The following is an 11,190-nucleotide window of genomic DNA, read 5'->3' on the forward strand; positions in this document are numbered from 1 at the left end:
AACATAAAACAAATTGTAATTTGAATTGTTCACTTTTTTGAGAGATGACTGAATAGAAAGTACCTTACTTCAATTTCGAGGTGGTATCAAAAAGTTCCTGGATTAGCAGATTTAGCACCTGCAGACTTCCATCACTTTCCCATTTTAGCACTGTTGTCAAGATCTAGAGTGAATCATAAAAGGCCCTCAACTTCCAGGACAGATTCCAAAAGTGGCAGGAACCCTGGGACTGGTGTATTGCTGTGCAAGGTGACTATTCCAAAGGAGATGATGTTAAAACTTCGGTAAATAAGTTATTTTTTATTAAACTTTTTGATACATATGTTTGATTTTTAATATTGCACATACACTAGATTACATATTAGGAGTCATCCTGATATATATTGGTTCATCCCATAAATAATGCAGTTTTTTTTACACTTCTTTTATTTTTCAAAATTAAGATAAAGTCCTTTTTTAATCTAAAATATACTCTCCTTCATTTTCTACAATGTTCTTCCATCTATCTGGTAGACTTGCAAGGGCCCTCTTCCAAAATTCACTTGCCCATGATGGAAAATACTCCTCCACTGACCTTATCTACAGAATTCAGGTTTTTTCCATCCAAATGATAATCAGATGGGAGCAATGTCCAGCAAATATGGTGGGTGGGACATCATTTCCCATTGAAACTGCTCCAGCCTTTGGAATGTCATCCTTGCTTGTATGTGGCCAAGCATTATCCTGATGGAAGAACACCTTTCATCTTGAAACCAAAGATGGTAATTTTTCTTCTAGTGCTGTCTTAAGCCACTCAAAGTAGATCTCCTTTGTTATCGTTTGGTTTGGGTTTAAAAGTTCAGTGAACTAAACCTTTCATATCCCACCAAACATGGGTGAAAACCTGGGGTGCTAGTGTTTCTCCTTTCCCTACCCACTGTCTTCAGCACTTGACATTTTTATGGAGAACCCATTTCTAGTAACCAGTCCAAAAAACGTTCATTCATGAGATGTGACAGCAAAGAAGAGCGCTCATTTACTCTCTGCATGTGATTAGGCTCAGAAAGTTTGAGGAACCCACTGACCCAAATTGTTGACTTTTCTGATAGCACACAGACATTGATAAATGGTTGAGTGACCAAATCCAAGCTTCTCTGCTAGTTCCTCTACAGTTACAATGGGATTTTGTTCCACCAGGGTTTGCAGGACATCAAGCTCTACAGATCTTCCAGGATGAGGCTCATCTTCTAAGCTGTAGCTTCTGGAACCACCGTTGACACTGGCTTACGTTTATTGCCCAATCCCCATATACTGCATTAATATTCCTTGCACTTTCCATTGTGTTGTTGCCTTTATTGAACTCAAAGCAAAATATGCTCCTTTGTCACTTCCATTAAAGCTTTGAAAAAATAACCATTAAAATCGAACTGCACTCTTCAAAACTTGCATTAAAGAATAAATACAAAGTAAAATTACTACCTGCTTTCATAGTAAATTGCAGGTTATCCCATCCCCCTCTGACTTTTAGTTCATGCAGTTGAAAAAAAAAACACGTTTATGGGATGACCGAATATATTTGTATGTATATGTATATATAATTTAGTCATCGCTAATTGTGACTATGTGCTAGGAGCACATATATTGCTAGAAACAAGAGTTAAACCACTTATAGCTGCATAAAAGTACATTGCCATATACTGACAGGGTAGATAACTGTTCTATGAGCAAAGCAAAGCTAGAACACTGGACTAGTTTCATCCTAATGGGAATTGCCAACAGTGGAACCTCTATTGCTTCCATGGAACAACTAATTTTCTCTGTCAGTATATATATTTATGGCTAATTTAGCAAAATGCCAACATGATGGTGGAACAGTGAAGAAGAGAGTATCACAGAGGAAAGAAACAGACATGGAAGGACTGGAAGAATGGGGCATAACAGAGAACTATACTAGGTAGCTAAAGGAGAAGCTGAAAGTTTGCCCATGTTCTGTGGTATGAGGACCAGAGGTATGAGGTGTCCTGGATTGCAAGACAGTGTATTAAAGAGAAGTATGTCCAGATGGATGATAAGTACACTTGCATTTAGTGACTCTGAAAAGAAAGAGGCATGGAAGTGTCGCTATGAAAGACTGCTAAATGTAGAGAATGTATGGTAAAAGGATAGTCTTCCTAATATGGACCTAACAGAGGCATTAGCTATCAGATTTGACAGTTGTATTGTAGATAAGGCTATTAAGGATATGGACACAGAAAGCCTCTGGTCCATCAGGAACTACTGTTGAGATGCTTGAAATATTTGTTGAGTGGGATATGACCTAGTCTATATGTAATGAAGCTCTTGATGAAAGTTGAAGCTCTGAAAATGGGTTTATTTATGGATGGATAAGATTCTGTAACATCAAATGGAGTCAATTTGTAGTTGTTTGTCAAAATACTGCTGAAGTATTTCGTTATAGATATACTATTGTTCAAAATTTGATTGTAAAAAATAAAATTACAGCCTTTGTGAATGAAACTAATATGACAGAATAAATTATTTTATAAAATAAAAAGCTGAAAATTTCAAAATAAAATGTATTTATTTTAGTATATGTACATATGTCATAGATAGAGAGAAGCAAATGTTAGATATCCTGTATGACCTGGCATTGTAGTTGGAGGTACACCACTTTTGACCTGGAAATAATCTTTTGTTTTACGCCCAACCAAATCATAACTGTAAAAAGTACCATTATTATCTGCACTTTTACATTCTTTATCAGTCTGTTGTTTTTCAAGTTCATTATTTTCTTGTAAACTGTTTTCTAAACATTTGATCTTATTTTCTGTAGTACTCTCACTTTTGTTTGTTAACATGGTGTTTTCATCTTCTATGCTGCCAAGACAAGGAATTGGAATGTTTATTGTTCGAACATCAAAATTCCGTACCAGACATTCAACAGTTGAACAATCTTCAAAACCATTTTCTCTTAATACTTCATGTGACTTTTGGACTTGCTCAATACATGGAGAAAATGTACATATTCTTCCACCTAAATAAATATAAAAGCAGAAATTCAGAAACCCTAAGAATAAACATTATTCATATATACATGCATGTATACATATTTAACAGGAAATTTTATATATAATAGCAAGTTACATCTGGTTAAGTGTATTAAGTGATAAGATATTAAAGATTTATTCATTCTTGATTCTGCTTTTGATGTTACACACACTTTGAAAAGGAACATTTAATTCTTAAATATCTCAGTAATTCATTCTGCATTGATCTCTCCCTATTCTAACAATTGAATTCAACACTGAAAGCTAAAAAGTTGTCTTGAATCAATATTTTCTTAATAGTTAGCAATTTAGATATTTTGTACAAAGGAAAGACAAAGCAGATGAAATAACAAATGGGAAGTACAGTCAGAAGAACTACTCAAACCGTAAGTTGAGTGCTGCTAAAGTAAGAAGCATCACCTTCAAGACTGAAATATCTAAAGAACAAGTTCAATTCACCCAAAAGGCTTGTGTTGTTTTCATCTATCAATTTCACTCATATTGCAGCATATAGAACATAAATACCCAAAGTATCATGCAGTGGAAACAAACCCGGGACTACGTGATCATGAAGTAAACTTCTTACCTACACTAAATCACTTCTATCAAAATTAACACTGTACCTTGTTTTTTCAATGCTTTACTGGCAAACACAATGGCTTCCCAGGGTGATGGCATGTCCAAGAAGACAGCATCAGCCATGTCATCTTCAACACCAAATCCATCCTTGCAGACATCTCTGCATACTGCTGTCACATAGTCAGATACTCCATGGGTTTTAAATTCTTTGAGAGCTATTTCAGCTCTCTGTTCATGAAATTCAAAAGTATGTAAATGACCAGTTGGTAAAATTGTACGAAGGATAGCATGTGAAAGGGAACCACTTCCAGTACCTAAAACAGAAGAAAAAATGGTGTAAAATGTAACGCAACTCCTCATGGCAGCCCAAGAAGAATTTTTAATATCATAATGTAAAGTTTTTAGAGAACCTTTCTGATGTACATAGGGAAAATGGATTCTCTGTTTCAACACTGAGTATTCCAACTGTTCAATCAATGGAAATGCTTACTTATTGAATTAGTATAAATGGCTGAGTATTCCACAGCAATTATACAGCTAAAGTAAATCTTGGGAAAATCAGAATTACAGGTGAAGTCTATTCTTTGGGCTTCCACAGTTTCCATTTATCTAATTTTACTCAGGAGTTTGAAGTCAATCTGAATCTAAGGTAGAAAACACTTACCCAAGACGGCAAAATCCTTGAAGCCAGTGCCCCTCTCTAGTCACAGCCAATGTCAGTATGGTGAATCTTACACATTTTTGCTATATCGACTCTACATGATGTGGGAGCCACAAAATCCAGAGTTTGATGTAATATACCCATCAGCTTGTCAATTTTTTTAAATGACTTCCTGGATGAATATATTATTTAATTATTGAAAATATTATGCCTCTTCTATTATAGGTAAGGTTAATCAGAAAGGATGTCAACCATAGTACTTACATGGGATCAGTCACTACTTAAACCAGTTATGAGCAAACTGTGCCCACAGGACTTTCTGACAAGTAACCTAACGAATACTTGAATATTTTTTAGTAGTGCAGTCTACTCGATGATGAGCCATGTCTCATATGGCCTGCTTCTAAAAAAAGGTTACCCCATGTCATTGAAATTTCAAAGCTAAGAGAAAATGCATGATCAATTCAAAACAACGTGAATAAATAAGTATTACATTTGATTAATTCTGGTGTTGATTTTTCTTCTCGAGAAATTACTGACCGAATCCCAGAATTAATGGTCATACTTTGCAATTTCCCTAAGCATGAAATCCTGTAACCTGAGGTGTCCGTAAAACAGGTATACTTTCTACTGTAGGGGACAAGGCCTGAAATTTTATGGGGAGGAGCAATTCGATTACAACGCCCCTAATGCTTTTATAAGCTCAAATTTCCTCCCTGGGAAGGGAAGTTGAACTCATAAAGATCCTGAATAAGTGCTGCTAAGCATTTTGTTCAATGTGCTTAATAAATAACGGCAGTGAAATACATAATGGATTTCGCTTATCAAAACCAGTTCCGGGTTTCAGTTGAAAAAATTTGAATTCTGATTAACCGATGATAATTTCAGGGCATTTTTATTGTTTTCTAAGTATAAGTTTTCAACAGTGTCATTACCGGATGGAGCAAAATATATTTTAGCGGCATAAAATCTCCATTGTACTTTCAAGTCGTTTTTCTTTTGATAGGGTCAAATCTTTCGTACATAAGTTTTAGATTTGTATTATAAGGCTTTCCACATCTAACATCTACTGTAGGAATAGGTCCCTACAACTTAGGGTAAATTATTACCCAAATTTAAATGGTCTTTATTTATTTATGCGCCCTTTTTTCAAGCCTAGCCAGGCTCATGGGCCCGGTTTCTATGGCGTATGTATTCCCCCCAGCTGGACGGGACGGGACGCCAGTCCATCGCAGCTTTACTCAAGAAACAGGAAGAGAGAGTGAGAGAAAGTTGGGGCGAAAGAGTACAACAGGGGTCGCCACCACACCCTGCCGGAGCCTCATGGAGCTTTAGGAGTTTTCGCTCAATAAACACACACAACGCCCGGATCCTCCGACCGCGAGTCCGCTGCCCTAACAACTGGGCCATTGCGCCTCCACAATTTAAATGGTACTGTATTTAAATTCAGAATTTACAAAAACCTAACTAAATGTTCAATGCTGAAGCGATTTTGCCAATTAAACATCCCTTTTAATATCTCCCCCCACCTTTTTTGTTTCATACATTAAAAAGTGGCAAAAAAAAAATAATAAAACAAGAAAAATGACACTGAAGATTCTAGGACGCTACAATAGCCAGCTGCTTATTTTACTTACCCTAAAAGTATGAAAGTTCAACTAGGATTGCGTCAAGATTTTAATTTTTCGGTGATGCAATAATAGCTTACCTGCTTCTAAGACAATAGAACCCGGTTTCAAGTCAAGCTGCATGGTAACTAGACTGATATCTGTAGAATACAATATTTGGGTCCTGTGGGGGACATTCAGCGTCCAGAGTTCTGGAGTCGGATAAAGAACATACAGCCATCCCTTTGGGCAATTTATTTGAGAACCATACTTCACACCAATTAAATCTGAATGACGCAAGGCTCCGTAGCGTGTTTGTGAGGTAACACCCTTGTTCACTCGGATACTCAATGTGTTATCGAAGCCGAGAAACAAAATGACAGTGTCACCATCTTCTATCGTTTCTTTGTAGTTCGCAAAACTCATGCCGGAGTTCGTATGACAACAGGAGAAGAGAGAAACTGTATAAATCAATAGATGAGTAGTTAAAGGGCGGTGTAATAGCAAACAAGCACTGATAAACCACGTGGTATGAAGGGAGGTAACTGGAAGTATATGGTGAATATTTTGCGGGATGATTTGTATTACAACAGATATAGTGAAAGTAGTGGAGGTGCAATGGCCTAGTGGTTAGGGCAGCGGACTCGCGATCATAGGATCGCGGTTTCGATTCCCAGACAGGGCGTTGTGAGTGTTTATTGAGCGAAAACACCTAAAGTTCTACGAGGCTCCGACAGGGGATGGTGGCGAACCCTACTGTACTCTTCCACCACAACTTTCTCTCATTCTTACTTGCTGTTTCTGTTGTGCCTGTAAAATCAAAGGGTCAGCCTTGTCACGCTGAATCTCCCCGAGAACTACGTTAAGGGTACACATGTCTGTGGAGTGCTCAGCCACTTGCACGTTAATTTCACGAGCAAGCTGTTCCGTTGATCGGATCAGCTGGAACCCTCGACGTCGTAAGCGACGGAGTGCCAACAAACAACAAATAGTGAAAGTAATTATATTTCCCATCAATCAAAAATTACCATTGATTCTACCGTACACAGACAACGCTGACAGAATTTACCAAACTATCCCATACCAAACAGAGGGTTGCTCTGAAGTGTCTGATTGTGCTGCACTGTCTGAGATTATCAATAAACACTAAATTTTATTTTCCTACAAACATATAAACATGTACATCTTTTAGAACATTGTCATTTTATAAGATTTTGCAAGCAAATCCTTAAATTAAATTAAATTCTTGGTTAATGTTTACATCTTGACCTGGAAATGAAAAAAGTACTGGAATGAGTGTAAAACAATGTGTAAGAAACGAATATGTAAAAAAAAAAATGCGCGCAAAGCAACGGGAGGGTGAGGAGAGAACTTCGGAAAATTCACAAGGTCCGAGCTTTTTCCTGCATAACTTTTAGGAAAATGTGGGGTTTTTTCAATGAAATTTTATATAAATACCTCTGAAACGGCATAAATTACGGTTATAATGTAATTTGTGGGGAAAATTTTGAGATGGGGTGAGGACTTTCGGAAAATTCCCAAGATCCAAATTTTTCCTCGTTATATTTCGAAATCACATTCAACTTTCTACAGATATTTCTATCCACTTTCAATAACTTTTAGTGTTTTGGCTTCAATTTTGTTTCATTTTCAATTATTTTTACGCTTTTTTAACCCTTCGTTGTTATTCGCATTCACTCGTTATTACTTTCTCTCACTCTCTATCTATATACATAGAGATAGTTAGATAGATACATATATACTCACGCCGCCACCTCTTCAATTATCTGGCCATTGAAAATTCCTATGAAAATGACGACTACCGAATAAGTGTCACATATTTTTACAGACAAATTCCTCTATTTACATAATATCAAGGTCTCTTTCTTTTGTTGTCTTTTCTAGTTATGAGAGAAAACTTGGATCTTGTGAATTTTCCGAAGTCCTCTCCCCACCCTTTGGAAAAGATTTTCCCCACAAATTACTTTATAATCGTAATGTATGCCGTTTGAAAGTTATTTCTATCAAATTTCATTGAACCCCCCACACCAATTTTCCTAAAAGTTATGAGGGAAAAACTCGGATTTTGTGAATTTTCCGAAGTCCTCTCCCCACTCCGTGGAAAAGATTTTCCCCACAAATTTCTTTACAATCGTAATGTATGCCGTTTGAAAGGTATTTCTATAAAATTCCATTGAAAAAAGACCCATTTTCCTAAAAGTTAAGAGGGAAAAACGCGTATTCTTAATTAATAAACATATTTACACGAAAGAAAATCACCGGAGAACATTGGTAATTTTTCAGTGTAACACCCGCACGATTTTCACTAAGAAAAAAAAAAAAACTCGGATTTTTTGCGTGGAATCAAGTACCCTGCTCTCCTAATATGCTGCAAATCCTTTATTTTGGTTCAGGAGAAGATGGGGGGCGAATGGGGGACACCTCCCCCGGTTCCAGATTCATTGGAATTTTTTCTTTTTTTTTTCGTTGAATTAATCCCTGTGAAATTCTAATATGCTATTCTGGAAAATTAAAGAGGCAAATTTATCTTATCTTGTCAAATTACCCACTCCCGGCACGGGGAGGTAGTGACGAAAAATAACGACGCGAAAATGTGCCCCAGAATGGTCGGGGCGCCGTCGCGGGCGCGCGTCCGCTTCGGTCGTCCGTTCGCACACTCGGCCCTATTCGCCGGTGCGTGCGCGGTCGGGCCGCGGAGCTCTGCGCGCATCGTCGCTGTGTCGGCCGCTCCGGCCGCCTGCCTCCGCTCCCGTCCGGTCGGCACGCGCGCTTTCGGCTTCGCCTTCACCGGCGTCGCCATCGCCGCTGCCGCCGGTTCGCGGTCGGGGGACACAAACGGGGCGGGCGTCGTCGGGCGTCGCCGTTCGCACGCGTTGCGGTAGCGCGTCCACCTCCCGGTCGTTTCGGCCCGCACGGTTCCTCCGAGGCGGCCGGTACGTTCACTGTGAAAAAATTGGTTGGTTCCAGACCCCGATCCCTATCACGGGAGGTGGTTCAGAGTGCTCAGAGTGAGCCCCGCCGGCTTGCATACGAAAAGCATGGAATGATGGAAAATGGCCTCGTCCGCGCGTCATCCGTCGGTCTCCGTTCACGACGAGGCAATGATCGAAGGGAGCGATCGGGGCCACTCGTATTGCGACGTTAGAGGTGAAATTCTTGGATCGTCGCAAGACGCACTGCAGCGACGGCGTGTGGCAAGCACGTTTTCCTCGATCAAGAGCGAAAGTCGGAGGTTCGAAGACGATCAGATACCGTTGTAGTTCCGACCGTAAACGATGCCGACTGGCGCTCCGCCGGCGTTCGCTTCGATGACCCGGCGGGGAGCCTGCGCGGGAAACTATAGTCGGTTCCGGGGGGAGTATGGTTGCAAAACAGAAACTTAAAAGAATTGACGGAAGGGCACCACCAGGAGTGGCGCCTGCGACTTAATTTGACTCAACACGGGAAAACTCACCCGGTCCGGACACCGGTAGGATTGACAGATCGATAGCCCTTTCTCGATTCGGTGGTTGGTGGTGCATGGCCGTTCTTAGTTGGTTGATTCTGATAACGAACGAGACTCCGGCCTGCTAACTAGCGCGTCGATTAGTGCTTTTCCGGTAGCGAGGCAGCTCCGAAGCCGTTGTCGGTAGCTCCGCGCGTGGCCCGGGCTTGCCGTTGCCGCCGCTCTCCTTCGCGTCCGGCGCTGCAGCCGCATTCGGCTGCCACCTTTCCCTCGCGGGGAGGCGGTCGCGGCGTGATTGCGGCGTCGGTTGCGGAGCGGCGGCGGTGACCCGGTCGGCTCGGCCAGCGCGAGCCCGGCGGCGGCACGCCGTCGCGCCCGGGCCAGTCGGTTGGGCAGCAGAGGGACGGGCAGCAGAAAGCCGCACGAGGCGGAGCGATAACAGGTCTGTGATGCCCTTAGATGTCCGGGGCCGCACGCGCGCTACACTGGCGGTATCAGCGGGCGCGTCTCCCCCGGCCCGAGAGGGTCGGGAAACCTCTGAATCACCTCCCGTGATAGGGATCGGGGCCTGGAACCAACCCCGTGAACGAGGAATTCCCAGTAGGCGCGGGTCATCAGCCCGCGTCGATCACGTCCCTGCCCTTTGTACACACCGCCCGTCGCTACTACCGATCGAGGTCCGGTGAGGTCCTCGGATCTGGCCGACGAGTCCGCTTACGCGCGGCGGCGTTCCGCGCCGTCGCCGGCGCGTTCTCTGATGGCTCGGAGAAGACGACCGAACCCGATCGCTTAGAGGAAGTAAAAGTCGTAACAAGGTTTCCGTAGGTGAACCTGCGGAAGGATCATTATCGCAGCCTGCGCAGCAACCGCCTGTTGCCGCTTCAGCCCTGTTCCTCGCTTTCCGGCACGATCCAGCCGGTTTCGTAAGCTGCGGCCGGGCCTCCTCGCACTCGTCGGCCCTCTAACAGTGCAGCTGCAACCGAACAACAATAAGAAGCAGCAGCGGCGGACGAAACCCGCAATCGTTCCTGCTGTCCTCGTCTCCCTTCTCTCTGCTGTAGCTGCCGACCGCGCAATTTTCACCCAGCCTGCGCCCGCCCGCATACAGTGCGCTAGGCCGACGGTGCTGCACGCTTTGCGGCTCCACGAACCTCAATATCTCTCTCGTCTTCCTTCCTTTCCTCGCCCTCGCGTCCGCCAGCGCCTCCGGCCGTCGCGGAAAGCACGAAAGACGGCTTCGGCAGTCGCGCGTTGTTCCGCTGCCGTAGCCGTTGCAACTCCTTGCCTAATTTTATTTTATTTTTTCCGTTCGCTTTCCTTTTTGTCGACCGCCGCCGCCCCAGCAGCAGCGCCGGTAGGCGGTCGTCAGTACTAGTAGTAGCAAATACCGAAACCCTGGACGGGGGATCACTCGGCTCGTCCGTCGATGAAGAGCGCGGCTATCCGCGTGAACTGATGCGAATTGCAGGACTCAGTGGACATCGACACCTCGAACGCACATTGCGGCCCCGGGATCCCATCGTCCCGGGGCCCCGTCCGGTCGAGAGGCGGTCACGACACGAAAAAGCCGTCCGCCGCTGCAGAAGCCGGCAGCGGCGGGGAGTCGGGAGTCGCAGGAAAGGGCGCGCGCCGGGGACGCGGCCGTGAGTGACGGGAACAGCTCGCTTTTCGTTCTCGCTGCTTCTGCTTCTGCTTCCGGCCCGACTAGCGAGCGCGCGCCGCTCGATCCTCCGTCTCCCGAAATGCCAGACCGTCATCGTTGCGACACGCTACGGAGCGCCGACAGCTGCAGCAGCAGCAGGGAACGAACGGACGGAACGGACAGACGGTCGGTCTGTCCGCGTCGCACCC

General features: G+C 43.3%; 1 protein-coding gene, 1 non-coding gene and 1 pseudogene across 2 annotated transcripts; 2 read left to right on the forward strand and 1 right to left on the reverse strand.

Annotated features, from left to right (window-relative positions):
• Positions 1–2,541: 2,541 nt before the first annotated feature.
• LOC106871100 (tRNA (adenine(58)-N(1))-methyltransferase catalytic subunit TRMT61A) lies at positions 2,542–6,424 on the reverse strand. The gene is made up of 3 exons (XM_014917401.3): positions 5,975–6,424; positions 3,650–3,919; positions 2,542–3,013 (listed from the first exon to the last, which is right to left on the reverse strand). Exons 1-3 carry the CDS (start codon positions 6,297–6,299, stop codon positions 2,583–2,585), a joined length of 1,026 nt encoding a protein of 341 aa, XP_014772887.1. The 5' UTR covers positions 6,300–6,424; the 3' UTR covers positions 2,542–2,582.
• Positions 6,425–8,339: 1,915 nt separating this feature from the next.
• Positions 8,340–10,187, forward strand: LOC149133204 (small subunit ribosomal RNA; annotated as a pseudogene).
• Positions 10,188–10,730: 543 nt separating this feature from the next.
• Positions 10,731–10,889, forward strand: LOC149133205 (5.8S ribosomal RNA). Its single transcript, XR_016243778.1, has one exon. It is a non-coding gene; the product is annotated as a 5.8S ribosomal RNA (ribosomal RNA).
• Positions 10,890–11,190: the final 301 nt, after the last annotated feature.

Source organism: Octopus bimaculoides, chromosome 11 (genome assembly GCF_046866305.1).
Source record: "Octopus bimaculoides isolate indiv1 chromosome 11, ASM4686630v1, whole genome shotgun sequence".
Classification (NCBI taxonomy): domain Eukaryota; kingdom Metazoa; phylum Mollusca; class Cephalopoda; order Octopoda; family Octopodidae; genus Octopus; species Octopus bimaculoides.

What these genes read in the sequence shown, in the direction of transcription:
- LOC106871100 (XM_014917401.3), bottom strand. Translation starts at nt 6,299, where the DNA reads ATGAGTTTTGCGAACTACAAAGAAACGATAGAAGATGGTGACACTGTC. An exon ending in TTCTATTGTCTTAGAAGCAG is followed by an intron (nt 3,920 to 5,974) that starts GTAAGCTATTAT and finishes CTTCTGTTTTAG; the next exon opens with GTACTGGAAGTGGTTCCCTT. An exon ending in TAAAGCATTGAAAAAACAAG is followed by an intron (nt 3,014 to 3,649) that starts GTACAGTGTTAA and finishes ATATTTATTTAG; the next exon opens with GTGGAAGAATATGTACATTT.